General features: G+C 34.7%; 2 protein-coding genes across 4 annotated transcripts in view; one reads left to right on the forward strand and one right to left on the reverse strand.

The window, feature by feature from the left end:
• Positions 1-6605: 6605 nt before the first annotated feature.
• Positions 6606-16829, reverse strand: part of LOC134854675 (DENN domain-containing protein 5A-like) — a 71221-nt gene continuing 60997 nt past the window's right edge. The window contains exon 19 of one of the 2 annotated variants that reach the window (XM_063871029.1): positions 6606-6894. In XM_063871029.1, coding sequence (XP_063727099.1) covers positions 6714-6894 — 181 coding nt within the window. In that variant the 3' untranslated portion in view covers positions 6606-6713. The remainder of the gene's footprint in view (positions 6895-16829) is intronic. The other variant, XM_063871030.1, reaches the window with a different exon arrangement.
• LOC134853974 (myb-like protein P) lies at positions 7896-16459 on the forward strand. 2 transcript variants are annotated; one of them, XM_063870005.1, is made up of 5 exons: positions 7896-8193; positions 8451-9965; positions 10720-10848; positions 11735-11937; positions 15978-16459. In XM_063870005.1, exons 1-5 carry the CDS (start codon positions 8031-8033, stop codon positions 16125-16127), a joined length of 2160 nt encoding a protein of 719 aa, XP_063726075.1. In that variant the 5' UTR covers positions 7896-8030; the 3' UTR covers positions 16128-16459. The 2 variants fall into 2 exon arrangements, with proteins under 2 accessions (XP_063726075.1, XP_063726076.1); XM_063870006.1 differs by having other exon boundaries at positions 8460-9965.

The raw sequence follows: 16829 nt of genomic DNA on the forward strand, positions 1-16829 counted from the left end.
CCTGTTTGTTGTCCATAGCTACTTTGATTGTTTGACTTTTTAATCTCTCTAACGATAACACATGACAAGATTTTTCAATAACTCAATAATTTTATTCCGTTTTATTTTTGTGATGGTGCAACTGAAGTCTTTGACGCACTCAAAATTGGCAATTTGGTCGTCATCGAGAAACGTATATTAAATAACTTACTTAAAATAAGTCAATTACATTTTAGCAAATATACCTGTAAAACCAGATGAAAATCACATCTTATTATACCAAATCCTGGCGCGTTCAATTATAACCCTTCACTGGTCATGATATTATCAAACTTTTTAAACAATTTTTGATACTGGGCCAAAAAAGTAATTCTGAGATCAACGCTTTTTATGAATAATTTAAAACTTCACTTTTTTGCAACTCTTGAACTAATTTTCTAAATAACCGAAGTAGGTCTTCGTTTTTTATCCTTTTTTCGTACCATATTTGACTTCAGCTAATATGCATGAAGTAACGATATTCATTTACTCTCAAAAATTGAAAAAAAAAAATTCAAATCCCACTTATATACTCAGAGCTATTAGAAGCTGAAGTCTTGACTGGAAAATTTGCAAAGCATGAGCTGAAATAAAGAAACCCGAGCAAGCCCTCAAACTCTAGAAAACTCAGTCAAAAAATCAATTTAATTTGGTCTTGGTCTAATGATTGATTATATTACGTGCAATTCGATTCAACTCCGACATTTATGAGACCAAATTGGAAACATAATATAGAAAAGAAAAATATTGATATAATTGTAAAAGAAAGAAAAAACTGAATTAATTTAATCACCTCAATAATTAACACTAAAATAATTCTCATGGATAAAAATTTATTTAAATGAGATATAAATTACTAACGCATACTAATAATACTAAACTACGAGAACCATTAATTATATTGATTACTCTAGACAAACATCATAGAAAACATTTTTCTTGCTAAAATTGGAAAGTTGGTACCGAATAAAAACATCTAAACGCTTTAGATTAATAATCATTGAGTTAGCATAGGGGTACTGGTTAAAAAAATTTTTATTAATCAAATAAATAGACGCGTTTTTTCATTAAAATATAAATTTATTACTGTTTACTTTCGTGATGGTACAGCATTAGTCTTTGACGCACTAAAAATTGGTAATCTGATCGTCATCGAAAAACGTGTAATATGTAACTTAATAAGAACAAATTAGTTGCGCTTTAGTGAATATAACAGAAAAGTTGATGATAAACACAAATGCTAAAACCTGGCGCGTTCTAGCTGATTTTTAATTAAGAACACATCAATGGTCATAATATCATCTAACTTTTTTTTAAACAAATTTATGATATTAGGCCCTACGAGTTTCAAACTGTTTTATGACTAATTTTCAACTTTATTTTTTGATATTCTTTAAATTTTTTTATCCCTAACTATATGGTTTCTTTTGATTTTAACAAATTTGCATTGTTAACGATATGCATGCATTCGCAATTACTTTTAAATGTCTCAATCCTCCAATCTATACTCAGATCTAACAGAAATTGAACAGTCATGACTGGAAATTCGACCAAATATGAAACCTTGTATTTCTGTTGCTACCTCGAAAGCATGCCAACGATTGAATAAACATGACTCACAGCATTTCTCAAAATGTGGTTGTTTGGGTTTACGGCTATTAGAAGGAAACTATAAAGAAAAAGCCAGAAAACTAAACCCTCATTAAATAAGAAAATCAGTCGAGATCTCAATTTAAATTAGCTTTGGTCTGATAATTTATTTGATCACGTTTAGTTCAATTCAACCCCGATATTCATCAGAACAGATTGGATACATAACAAAGCAAACAGAGCATCGAGAATTAAGAACAAAAAAAATAATTTAATCACCTCAATCAATAACGCTTAAACAATTCTTCATAAGCAAGTGAGTTTACTTGTTCAGGCTTTTGAAGAAAGTTACGAAATACTTATGTTCGGTTGCTTGCTTAGTTCAGAATTGATTTGGATCTAGGATTTTATCAAGGGAGGGGTGGAGGATTTCCTCTGCCTTCTCTTTTTTAGCAGTATCAAACAGAGTTTTCAAATTTCGCCAAAATACCGTAATGACCATATTCAGCCAAAAGTTTTATATAAAATTGTCCAACAGTATCCTTTTTTGTGCTTTTATTTAAACATTTTGACAAAAAAATCAAGTTGTTGACTACCTTTTTCAACTATGTTTTAGCACTGAAGGCGCCTTTAGAAAATTTTAAAATTGGTCAGCCAAAAATAGGATAGTACCCTTGGCGAAGGGCGTTGAATCGCTAAATGGGGGGCGTTTGAAACAACTCCCGCCACAAAACCACACCTGCTTCAGGCCAACTTCGGCGATCAAAGCAATAGACTCCAACTAACAATTTCAATACCCCAATACCCTTCATCTCTTGGTAAAACTCATGGAAAAATTAAAAAATGGCAATTTATGATTGAATTACGAAGCGGAGAAACAGGAAGAAGTTCAAGTATTATAGATTCATTTAAAATCACCAAAATACCCATTGCAAATGGACGGGAAGTAAGAACATTCTGTGCTTGTCTGATACAAGTATGGATTTTTCATTTCTTTCTTTTAGATATAGTGAGTGTAATAACACACATATCGCATATTTATCAGTCTAGTTTTGCATAACTGGATGTGACCTTAAGAAAAATTATCATTAAGTTCCGCAGTGGTTCGCAGTTTTATCTTTCGTTTTCATGTTAAAAATTGTTTCAAACTTTGACAGGTTGGATAGATTAAGCAACACAAACGCCTCAGGGTGTTTCACAATTACTTTCAATTAGTATTAGATTGAAAACAAGTAAGTATTTTTAACAATAAAAGCTTAATTAAAAAAGAATTCTCAGCGTTCATTAACTTTTAATCAATAGTCTAAAATAATTGGCGACTGTTACATTTACGTGACAGTACAAAGGAACATACAGATTTCGTAGTATAGTTTTAGACAGTTGATCGAAGTTGTGTGGGGATAACGTCTTCAGTAGATTGAAAAAGTATGGCTTCAGTGATTCGTCTCTGGAGAAGGAGCCGTGGTCGAATAAATCAGACAAACAAATAACGGTCAATTTTTTAGAACGGTGTACTTACAGTTTAAAAAAACTGGTCCTGGCTAGATTCGAAACTAGCAGCTTTGTCGGACCAGGCGTATTTCTTACCACTAGACCAATTGTTTCCGCTGTTAAGAAGTTTTATCTTAATATGGTTACCAAGCTATCTAAAGATACATCCGATGTTGTTAGCGAAGTTTTAATACCCGAAAAAAGTATTCATCGCAATTTGATAACGCTTGCAAGTCGCAAGCGTAATCATGACAAAGCCTCCGTTAGCACTCCAATGCGCTAATATTCAAAGTTTTATCTCAAGGATACAAATTTTAAAAATGTTGAAATACCTGTTCATTGTCCATCATGATTTTGATTGTTTGGGTTCTAGAATTCTAACAATAACACTTGACGCGATTTTTCAATAATTCATAGGTTTATTACTGTTTTACTTTCGTGATGGTGCAACTTAGGTCGTTGACGCACTAAAAATATGGCAATATGGCCGTCATCGAAAAACGTGTAATAAATAACTTAATAAAATTAAATTAGCTGCGTTTTAGCGAGTATAACTGAAACGATTTAAGAAAATTACATACTAAAAACTGACGCGTTTTAAGAACGCTTTTAAGCTGCTTTTCATAAAAATATAAGCTGCTTCGATGGTCATAATATGATTTAACTTTTATAACAATTATTGATATTGTACCTTAAAAGGTTAGCTCTTTGAGTTTCACGCTGTTTTATTACCATTTTTAAATTTATCTTTATCTTGATAGTTTTTTATCTTGATAGTTTTCTAAATAACCAAATCTTGATAGTTTTCTAAATAACCAAAATCAGTCTTAGTTTTTCGACTCCTTTTTACATGGTTTCTTCTGACTTCAACCACATTGCATTACAAAAGAAAATGCATGCATTCTCATTATTTTAAAAAAGTTTTCTCGGCTCTTATCCAGTCCCCCCCCCTCTTTGATTTTCTTTGAAATTCGATAAAAGAAAGTTTATTTAAAACAACTTTATTCGTTATAAACTGACTTAGGTGTCAGCGTGAACAAATTATTCGAATACTTTCTACATGCAAAATGCCGTGTGAACAATTTTTGAGCAGCTAAATTTTGTAATTTTACGAGGGGGTGGTAAAACTGGAAAAGAGCCGTTTTCTCAAACCACCACTTATATACTCACATCTGAAAAATGAAGAGTCATGACTGAAAAATCAGCCAAGTAAGAAACCTTGTATTTCTGTTGCTACCTCGAAAGCATGCCAACGATTGAATGACTTGAGTCACGGCATTTCTCAAAAGCTAAATTGAGAAAGCTAAAATGAGAAAGCCGCACGATTAAGCCCTCATTACTTAGGAAAATCAGTCAAGATCTCGATTTAACTTGGCCGTGGTCTGCTAATTGATTAGATCACAGGTGGTTTGATTCAACCCCGACTTTCATGAGACTAGATTTGATACATAACAAAGAAACAAATTGACGCCATTAATGAAGAAAATAAAAAAAACGGAACTAATTTAATCACCTCAATCATTAATACTCAGAAAAGTCATCAGGGGTTAAAACACTTTTTAAAAAGATATAAATTACTAAGGCATACTGACTTTATTAAATTACTAGAACCATTAATTACATTGATTGCTTTAGACAAATATCATAGAAAACATTTTTTATTGCTAAAAATAGAGTTGGCGAGTTGGCACCTAAAAATACTGCTTCGTACCGAATAAAAATAACTAAACACTTTAAACTAATAATCATTGAGTTAGCATGGGGGTAGAGGTTTATAGATTTGGTGAAATGAAATGAAAGTAGTTCGAATTTTAAGAGACAATGCAAATAGGTTATATGTACAGTTGCATACATATATCAGTGATACAATCAGGGGCGGATCTAGGATTTGATCGAGGGGGCGGATTTTAAGGTCGACCAAACTGATTTTCCGAGCTCTCAGATATCACTTTTGACCCTTCCCCCTCAAAATTAGTATATGTTGGCGCTGAAAGCGCCTTCAGAAAAAATTTAGTGTCCACCAGCTAAACAATGAAAATATCAAAATAGTACAAATGGTCCGCTGAGCCGGCAGGGGATCGAATCCTTGAAAGGGGGTGGCGTCCACCCCCGGAAATCCGCTGGTGAATAGAATTATTCAAAGTAGCTTCTGCTTAGTATAATAAGATTAGACAGAAGGCGGAAAAGCTGGAACATTTAGGGATATAATTTATTTCCATTTTTAACGCAGAGGCGAAGTGGAGCTTCGCATCACTTGCAATACAACAAAAACAAAAAAGAACACAAAAAACCGAAAACTAATCGAAGTTTTTTTAAAAAAAGGGCATACAAACTTTCATGTCTCGATAGAAGTTCATAACAGGCAAACATGCCAGACACTTGAGTTTTAAATTAGCAAAAACAGAACAAAGTTTACGAAAAGAAACAAAATGACAATCTTTGAGCAGACAAGTTGAGCCGGAAAAAAAACATTTATTTTTAAAAAATGTATATTATAAAGCCCCACCTTAAACAACAATGGAAAACACTTGCAATTGCAACTATATTGAGAGTTGTTTTCAGCACAAGAAAAATCTGTGATGTGACAATTAAGCCAACAACCTTTGAGCTCAAAACAGTTGAACCGATTGTTTTTTAAAATCTTTTTACGTCCCCCTTAAAACTAAAATGAACCGCACTTGCACTTGCAACTACAATGAAAGATGATTGCAACAAAAAAAATCACTGATATGTGTCAACTAAGCTGACGATTTTTGAGCAGACACCAACTGAACCGATAATTTTGTTTTTTCAAAAAAATCTTTCAAGTCCCCCCTTGAAATTAGAATGAACAACACTTGCACTTACAAAGAAAATTGTCTACAGCACAAGAAAACTCCGTTGTGTTCAATTTGAATTTTCAAGAAATTGAACATGTCATTCAGCAGCATAGTATGCAAGTGATTCACTGATTTTGTTAAACTAGTTGTTAACTAGAAAAAAATCTATATTCCAGTTTGATAACGCTTGCTAATCGCAAGCGTAAAAAATTATATTGATAACTGTTGTTTCCAAAACGAATCAAATTTTAGTGAATCACAACAGATCAATTATTAAAAACTGACAAAACGCAAGAATAACGCGATATGCGTAGAAAATCGAGTTATTCAAAAGTAATTCAGTTTTTTGTTCCGAATTTTGCAGAGAGTAATGAAATATGTTTCAACGATCATTTTTAGTCTACTTCTGCATAACTAAAACTTTGAAAGTGATCAGAAGAAAAACTTTCAGTAAAGTACGCAATGGGTCGGAATTTTAGATTCATATTTGTCCCAATTTAGACATTTTAAGCATTAGAAACACTATAGAATCTAAATGTTTTCACAGTTATTTTCAAACAGTTAACAGTATATTAGACGACAGGGTTAATGAAATCAGGGAAACCGAAAAAAAACGAATGAAGTTACAATTAACTTAACGCCAAACATAAATGTGAGCTTGACAATATGCGCTTTAAATATTTTTCCTTAAAAGAGCCCGACCTAAATAAATAGGAATTCCCAGCGTTCATTAACACTTGATGAATGGTCGAAAATAATACGCGACTTACAAATACTTGGTAGTACAAATGAAAATTACAAATTTCTCAGTATAGTTTTGGACAGCTGGTCGAAGTTGTATGGGGCTAATGTCCTCAGTAGGTTGACAAAGTATGGCTTCAGTGATTCGTCTCTGAAGAAGGAGCTCTGGTCGAACATTCTCGCTGTTGTCTCACTGTTACACAGACAGTCCACCCATAAGTGCAGTTTGTGAGCCCTAAACGAAAGGTAAAAATCAACAAGGATAGCCGGTTACTTGGCTAGTAGCACAGAATGTTCCGATCATAATGTTGAAAAAAAAAAAAAAAATTCAAATCAGTGTCATTTTTTTTGCGTAGCGTGATAAACAGATTTGAACGAAAAAAAAAACAAATAGAACTTAAACTCTGACAGTCACAGTAAAACAGGCCAATTGGAAAACAGTTTTTGTTGAAAATTGACTAGAAAAGCGAAAAAAATCCTTAAAAACTCAATTTTTCAATTTTTTTGAATTTTGTAAGTTTTTGATTCCCTACAAAAATCTTGAATTACATAGAAATTAACCTAATTAGAGAAAGCTGGGCCAAATAAGTAAATTTTTTATTCCTCTAGAAATCTTTAGATAAAAAAACACTTTCGGAAGTAAAAATTATTCAAGTCTTTTCGAGCTATGTGAAGTTCCGTAACTGGAGAGCGCAATTATCGTTGCTTTTAGCAGACAAATTTGAATTGAACTTAAGACTACATCAAAATCAAACTAGAACATGAAAAAGTTTAGTATTTTTTCAGTCAAAGGAAATTAAAAAAATCATGCTGTTTTCACTTCGTTCATTGATGCTGAAAAAACGAAAGTATTTTCAATGTTTCTCTATACGCGATGATAGACTTGATCAATTCGGCTAAATGTGCGATAAATTTTGCCGAATTGATCAAATCTATCAACGCTTTTAGAGGAACATTGTAACTATTAACTTTCACAAACTGTAAGTCTTGGTTATTTATGGTCAGACATCATGTAAAAAAAAATGACCAGCCGCTTAAATTAGCTTTATTTTATCACTTGTTTTTAACATGAAAATCTGAAAAAACTGACGATAATGCGTTTGCAATTGCAATTCAAGTCATTCAAAAAATTACGCTTACAAAAGCATAGAAAATGCATAAGCAAACGAAAAAATTACTTTGCCAGCCAGGTTAAAACTAACACACAAGTAATTTCATACACAAGTCAAAACTCGCGCGGCGCATTTTGATCAACTATCAACGAATAAGTCCGCAAAAAAGACTATCAAGCTTATACTAGTCCGGCTTTCTACAAACTAACAATTTGCATTCATTTCACAAATCAATATTATTATAATATTTTAAAACATTATGGACTCCAACGGGGCTTTTCGTGGCCCAAAATTGAGTATCGCAGAACATGAACCTACAGAATATGCTGTCCACAACCAATCGAGTCTTGACGAAGGCGATAATTTGTATGGGCGACTTTTGTCAACTGACAGCGGCCGTGTATATCGATACAAACCATTCGGTACAAATATAATAGATGGGTCCTATTTGAGAAAATAGAAAAAATTCCCCGTTCTTAAAAGTAACGAATAGTTTGCTAAACCGCTTTTTGCTAACTGTCATTTTCAAGATTCGGAAGTATTTTTTCATACGGTGAGCGAACTTAACTTCCGTTCAATTCAAATCTTTGAACTTTTGCCATCCGCCCACTAATCCCTCAAAACGCCTCGATTTCTCGTTTTTTTTTCGAATGAGCCATCTATCTTAATTGTACCTAAGACATCACAGATGATGACCCTTATGAAGATATCAACGTAGCAGGCGGAAAGAATATTGCACAGGAACCCGGAATATACGATTCAATTGGACTGGAACGAAGTCAAGTGCTTGCTCTTAGAATTCCAAAAGCAGCCGACACGAGAGCCAACCAAGCCGAAAGTTCTATGAGCCGACAAAATTTACCTGAGCATCAAAAGCCATCAAATTTGCCAATACAACCAGCACAAAAAAGGTACCAGGCATCTATTGGTAATCCCGCGGTACAAAGTCAACAAGTTCGACCTCATTTTTCCCAAAACCTGGCAGGCAACGCTCCCGCTAATAATTCGGTTGGTGTTAGATTTACTGCCCAAACGTACAATGCCCCTCCATCGCAAACAAACAACATGAACAACGGAACTAATTCAAATCAAGGGACCATTAATGCTACGGCGCAATTAAATTATGATTTAATGTCCCATAATAATCCAGTCGTGGATAATACAGTTTTAAGCGTGAACAAACTTGCGACGACTCATAACAACCAGACCGAACGCATGCTCCAATATTTCGACCCATTAAAAGATGGCGAACTGTCACCCCAGACAAATTACACGTCTTGGAATCATAACTTAGAGTACCTAAACATGGGTGAAAATAATAAAAGCGACTTCGGAGATAGCTTTGCTCATTTTGAAAACGCCAAATTTGAGCAGGAAACCGATAGTTCTCAAGGTCAAAAATTTATCCAAAAGGTTTCGAGCTCTATTGGCGGAGGGTCGGCAACGGTAGGTCCAAGTGCATCGACAAGTCCTGTTGAAAATCTCCCTTCTAACGTCAGACGTCAAACCATCGGCCATCAACCGATCAACTTGCATGAACAGTCAAAGATTCTCCAAAACCAGAATGCACAATCAGTCCTAAATCAACATCAACAACAACACCAAAATCAACAACAACAACAACAACAACAACAACAACAACAACAACAACAACAACAACAACAACAACAGCAACAACATCAACAACAACACCAAAATCAACAACAACAACAACAACAACAACAACAACAACAACAACAACAACAACAACAACAGCAACAACAACAACAACAACAACAACAGTTTCAACATCAGAGCGAAAAATTAAGAGTTCAACTGCCTCCGAGAAACGGAGGGGGCAGTTTTGAGAGTAGCGACGATGAAAATGTCCCTGGAGGTCAAATTGGTCCAACCGTTTTTACAAACCGATCACAAAACGGGCAAAACTCACTTGAACAACCATTTAATCAGTTGAATTTGGGACACAATTTCACAGGTGCGGGGTTCATTCCGATGAGTCCGGTGCACAATGGAACGCCCACATCAACGGCTGCCAACAGTATTAACGTCTGCGCAAACCTTTATAACGTTGTTGAAGATCCACCAACATTTGACAATTCGCGTTTCGAGCCGCCTCAGAAAACGGCCATGGCCCAAAATGCACAGCAAACTAGAAACCCATCAGCCCCAAACCCAAACAACAATCCACTGCCAGGTATTTATACATCTACTAAACTCTTAGCAGAATTTCAAACGGAGAGTACACCCTTGGTAAACTTTAAATTGTTTCTACACAACTATCAATACAAAAACTAACACGAACACTAAGGAATAATTTGAATTAAAAATAAATTTAGCAACAGCAAGTGTTTTGAATGGAGTTTCTGCCATAATTGATGATCAGTCACTTGTTTAAAAACAATTTAAGTTGTGGTTTGAATGCAACCGGAGGTTAAGTGATCTCTTTTAACCATCAGTTGAAAAATATCGGCTTAGTTGATAGAAATTAGCCTGACAAACATTGACTTAAATAGTCATATGGCGAGTAAGTCTCAGACGCAAAAAAAAAGACAATCGCTCAACATTTTTTTTTAAAAAATCCGTTAAGAATAAGTTGAAAAACAAAAACTGACTATCCTTAGACAGGCTGAACAGCCTTTGATAGATCATCTATGATTCGCAGAAGTAAGCAAATTACTGCCGATTTCACGCGAACTGTGTTCATAAACTGGAGAGTAATAAGTTTCCTTGGATCTACTTAACAATTGCCCCCCTTTTAAGAAAGGGGGGCGGCAATTGTTAAGTAGATAATTATAACGTATATTCGACCAATCAGATTGCAGCAAAATTAGAAGTCTCAATACAAAGTTCTAGCGCTAATTTACTGCTTTTTTTAATAAGGGTGGCAATTCTTAAGTAGGTACCACAGGGAGGTCAATTGTTAAGTAGATCCGTTTCCTTCTTTTTAGGTTCTGGCTCACGAGGTGCGAGATCTGTGAGTGTTGGCATAATGAGTTCATTGGGCGATGGTTTCATGCCCTATCAGGATCTGTGGAACAAACCATACTTTGACATGACGATCACTCTCAAAGAAGCAGGTATGGTTCAAATGGTTATCAGAAACTTAAGCTACGCTGTGCTTTTCGCGAATGTGCTTCTGTAACGCTTACAGATACCAAACACTAGCCAATCATAAAGTGAGAACCGATGTTACTAAACAACCAAGAAGTTGGGTTAGAAAACATTTATTCATAATATAACACATTTCTTGCCAGCTCGCTTGTTTAATCGAATGGTAACTAAGCAGACAAAACGTGGACAGACAACCCTTGAACCATAACTCTTTTTTTTACTCCACCCCCACCGAAGCACAAAAATAAATTTACGCACTTCTAACAACTTATTAAGAAGCAACTAAACCGATAAAACATGAGTAGAAAACACTTACGCCGCAGAAACCAAAAAAAAACAAGAAAAAATAATGAAAAGTAAATTATACAAAATCATAGGCAGTATACATCCAAATTACAGGATAAAATGAACATAAGTTTGAATTATAGCAACGATGAGTTTTTGTCAACTTCCTTTCCAAAGCATGTACTTTGCTTAAAAGCTCAGGAGATTTCGCAATTTCATGGGTGATGGATTTATCACAAGTGTTGCGAAGCTCTACTTCATTTTTGTGCTTTATAATCAATTTCTCTGAAATGCTCAAATATTTTCACCCCAATATACCTTCATTTAAAATGTGGGATCTACTTAACAATCTCCCCCTCCCCCCTTTCAGAAGGGGTGGGAAATTGTTAAGTAAGTTGGATTAGTCGAATTTTCGACCAACCAGAATACAGCAAAATTAGAATTCTCAATAGGAAGCTCAGTGCTAATTTACTCTATTCATTCATAGGGGTGGAGACTCTTTAGTAGATACCATAGGGCGGAGGGGGGATTGTTAAGTAGATCCAAAATGTGCTTTTTATGATGTAGAGGACAAACTGCGTGAGCAGAAGAAAGAGGGCTGCTACGTAGTTCGAAACAGTAGGAGCAAGGACGGACTGAACTTCGCCATCACTTTCTACTCGAAGAGGGTGGAGGGCACAGTGAGACACCTGAACATCACTTTCATCCCAGAGGCCAAACAGTGGCGACTGGGAAAGGTGGAGAGGGAGAACGAACTGCGATTCACCAAGGTCAGCTCACTTCACACAGGACAAAAAAAAACAAATATAATAAGGCTAAAAAGTATAATAAGTTAACAAATGGTCGAGACGATAACTATGCAACGTTTTTCTATCAACGACAGTAGCCGACTTAGGAATTGAGATTCATTAATTCACCAAGGTCAGCTCAGTTCACGGAAAACATAAAAACATACATAATAAAACCGAAATTTAAAGATATTAGAGATAACTAGTTAACGATTATTCGAAAGCAAGTCCTATCAAACAAAGCCAAACCAATGATCGTCGGATTGACTTTTATCGATATCGTTGAAGAGAAAAAGAACTGAGATTCACCAAGGTCAGCTCAGTTGAAACAAAGACAAAAAACTTAAATAAGAAACCGAAACTTAAAGACATTAGAAAGAGCAAGTTAACAAATATTCGAAAAGATAACTATATAACGGTTTTCTATGAACGACAGTAGCCGACTAAAGAAATGGGATTCATTGAGTTCGACTGATGTAAAAAAAATCCAAATGGACTTTCAAAGGTCAGCAGATTGATTGTACACAAAAAACAAGAAAAAAATTCGGAAAAAATTTCTTGTAGTTGAGCAGAGCTCTTCGGAGGCATAATTTCATAGTCTTGGAGTCGTGAATAGATTCTTCTTTTGTAATTTCTGAGAAATGGGGCATTATTTGTTAGCAGCACTGTATGTTAGTGGAGTAGTACATAGATGCGTAGTTTGTATTTCTGAGAAAAAGAGTGATTTTAATAAATAATAGAGTAGTAAGTAGTGCATCGATGAGTATGTTTAATTTTGTTTAATCTGAGAAAAACAAATTTTGTTAACAGCTTGGTTAGATGGGTACTTGGTATTTTGAGAAATAGAATTTCAGCATTCATATAAAATCCTACAAATAATCATTCGAAAAACTTGAAATTAGGCCTAAGGATTGACATTCTGCTCTTTCTGCTGCTCTATTAAACATTCTGCTCTAAAGGCCGAATTCTGCTGCTAGCAGAAACCTTTGGTGCCTGGTCTGGTTGTCATTCACTGTTTCGATCAAACAGGAAGAAAACGAACAGATCCGGAATTATAAACAACACAGATGCGAATCTGCGCTTCGCAAATACTGGCGAGAACACGACAAAAAGAGCAGCTCTAAGTGCAAAAATAAACCATAAAAAAATCGAGAAGTCTTGGATTCGATCTGCGAACTAGAACTTATGCGTCTCACGCACTAATAACTCAGCCACGGAAGCTCACTAACTGACAAACATTAGCCACAAATAAAACACATAAATGCTGCTAAGAAATTTCCAATACTAGATCGTAGTTAAAGCAGAAAAGCCACCAAATAAGCGAACACTATAAATAAACACTTTTATTTGCGAGTTAGGTTGGAAAAAAGAAGGCTCGTACTAATATACACTACGCTCTCAAGCTGGCTAGTGTTAAAGAGCATAAATAAATTGTTTCCAATCTAATCTAATAAAAGCAAATATATGTATGTATTTAAAATATACATACTTTTGTTTTTATTAGATTAGATTGGAAACAATTTATTATTACTCTTTTACATTTATATTTTATATATTCAGTCTTTTATATATTTAGTCTTTTATATATTTTAAAGCGAATGGAGAACGAACTTAGATGAACCAAGGTTCGCTAATTTTACAGAAAAGACCAACAAATTTTTTTACACAGAAGCAAAACTGCACTTCGCTATGTAAAAACGGCACACGGGACCCTCAAAATACAAAAATACAAAACTGAGTCATTCAACTTTGAAATTAAAAATTATATATCCTGCGGTAAATGTTTTTCCCATTGCTCCATAAAACAGGGAGATAAAGCCGAAGAGATAAAGATAATGGGTACTGCACAGCAACTAACTATCCGCGTTTTGAAATGTAATCCATTTATGTATTTCAACTACATAATTTGCTACAGAGTTCTCTACTGTACATTATTGAAAACCGTTTCGTAGTCATGGTTTCGAGTATTTGAAGTTTAACATTATCTTCTAACACTTAACCCAACTTCAAAAATACTCGAAACCATGACAACGAAACGGTTTTCTATAATGTACAGTAGCGAACTCTGTAGCAAATTACTGAGCTGAAAAACACTATTAGATTACAGTTAAAAACGCGGATATTTCGTTGCTGTGCAAGTAGCACAGAATGTTCGAATCAAAATCTAAGAAAAAATTACATTAGAATTTGTTTCTTTTTCCTCAAATGTGTGTCGTTTTTTTGTGCGTGGCGAGATGCAATAATCTGACGAAAGCCTAGAACTTCAGCATACTCGACAGTTACAGTGAAATTGGCGAACTGGCAACACTTCCTGACCAAAAAAGACAAGAAAAACAAAAACAATTATTTAGAAAATCAACAATTGAAAAACTTCTTGAATTTTTTTATTGCCAAGACAGCGCTTAGAATCTTCGGAAAAAAATTTGCACTGGGGTAAAACATAAGTTTCGCGTCTTATCCTACCATAATAAAACCTGCTCGCTCTCTTTACGCGCTGGAAATTGAACTGAAAATCAAAAATTATCAACCAGTTTTTCTGGACACCGGGACAATTTTTGAATTTTACACCGTCGTTCGAATCAGGGCTGAAAGAACAACAATATGATGTATCAATCCGATTACTATTCGAGTAACTAATTTGGCTAACAAAAAAGCCTGCTTGCTCGCTCACTTTATTCGCTCGAAAATACTAATCCTAGCCAACAGACAGTTGTTTTCTTTAGGTATAAAAACACAACTTTCGAATTTCTATGAACCAAATATGCCTTTAAAGCTCATTCACTTTCTAGAACAATTTACGAATGGCGCTTTTGTGATGAATTTAACTCAATTTGAGAAAACTGGATCAATGAGTACAATTTTTATTTCGCGGGGAAATCCTGAAAAAAAAGTTACACTTTCAAAACTAGAAATCGATCACTTTTTTCGTGACCTGAACACTTCTGCTGTTCAATAGAGGAGTTTTCCTTCCTTTCAACAAAAAGAAATGAACCGAAATTTTAAAAAAAATCAAAATTCAAACCGCGAAAAAGTAAATTTGAACCTGAACAATGTTCAAAACTTTTCCTGGAAAAAAAACCTTGCGACCTATATAAGAGTCTGAACTACCTTCATCGACTCTTAAATATCATAAACTTGAAACGTATGTTTCTCGATAGTGAAAACATTTTCTGAAAATTTTTTATTTTCGTTTTTTAATGTCGTTTTTAACGTCGTTCGAAGGGTTTGAAGGAACAACCATAATTATCAAACATCCCCTCAATAATACCTGAAATCTCTGAAAAAATAATGGTGCCCCGATGATAATGGACTTTCAAAAAAAACATTTTAAACGGACATGGAGCCAATCGCAAAAACCATAACAAGACAGAATTGAATCTAATACCTTGACGTACATATTGTCGAAACCACCCCCCCCCCCCCCCCCCCGGAGAGTTATGAAATCAATTTGTTAAATTGTACCTAAGACATAGCCAGCTGACAGTTGGAAAAGAGTAGTGAGCAAGGAAATTGAACAAAAATGAAAGTCGAAGAAAAAATAGATGGCCTTAAGGCTCTTTGAGTTTCTAGAACAGTTTATGCTTGACACTTTTTAAATTAAAACTAACCCAAATTGCAAAAACTGGATCAATAGGTAAAACTAGAAGTCGATCACGTTTTTTCGCGACCTCTACACTTTTGCTGTTCGATACTGGAGTTTGCCTTCCTTTTAAAAGAAATCAAAGTCAAACCGCGAAAAAACTAAATTGAGCGTGAACAAATGTTAAGACTTTCCTGAAAAAAAATCATCAAGACCTATATAAGAGTACTCTTTACGTTCATTACTCTTGAAAATTCTTCGTAATTTTTAAAAACTACTCTAGGCTAATAAATCAATTCGACTGACAAGATAAAGTCCACCGAAAACTCCTCAAATTTGTTGCCTCCAAAACCCTTGCAAAAAGCAGAAGTCATTCGCCTCAGTCTTTCTTCTGAGCTTTCACGATGGCAATTTGATCACATGTTTTTTTTTGTTTGTTCAGGTATCGCATTGCGTAGAGCACTACTTGAAGAATGGATTTGTGCTTGAAAATGGAGTTGAAGTGCGACTAGAAAAGCCACTCAAGACCAAGAAGACCAACGGTGATGGAAAAGGAGCAGCGAAAATAGTGGGCAAAATATTCCACAAGTGAACCCAACTAGTTTACTGAACTATATTTTGTGGTCTGATTCAATGGAAATATTGAAACTGATGCGATGATATTTAACGGGGGCGTTCAACAGTGCCAAATAAAATCACTCCAATTTTGGTGCCAAAATGTCTGCAACTGAAAATCACTGCACTGTTGAACAAAGTTTTCATTTTCAGCACTGTTGAACTATTTTTTCCGGCACAGATGTACTTAGTTGTACTGCCCCTATTTGACAAATGAAGCCATATTTGACATTAAAAAACTGATGATCCGAGCAAATGTTAAAAAAATTTATATTTTATAGAAAATCTCCACCAATCAATTCAACTAACTTCGCCAGTTAGAATTAAATTTAGTCTAATAATGAGTATTATCTGAAATTAAAGGATATCACAATGTTGGAATTCTAAAAAAAATTAAAACTAGGGTGATATATTAACAAAGGCAGGTCAATTTCATTTAGGGCACAGAAGAGGCAACGCCTTGCAAGATTCGCTGTTTTCGTCCTCGGTTTCTCCCAGCTTCTGCAACATTATAAACACTAATCTTACAAATCGAAGCAAACAATTTATTAACATAAATTACATTCAATATAAGGATTGATGTAAATTTCTCTCTTTGAGGACTGGCGATAGGTGCGCTTTTTTGTTCTGCGCCGATCTACGACAGGCGTTCTCTTAAGAAGTTAGTTAATCTCGACTG

Source organism: Symsagittifera roscoffensis, chromosome 9 (genome assembly GCF_963678635.1).
Source record: "Symsagittifera roscoffensis chromosome 9, txSymRosc1.1, whole genome shotgun sequence".
NCBI classification, from domain to species: Eukaryota; Metazoa; Xenacoelomorpha; order Acoela; family Convolutidae; genus Symsagittifera; species Symsagittifera roscoffensis.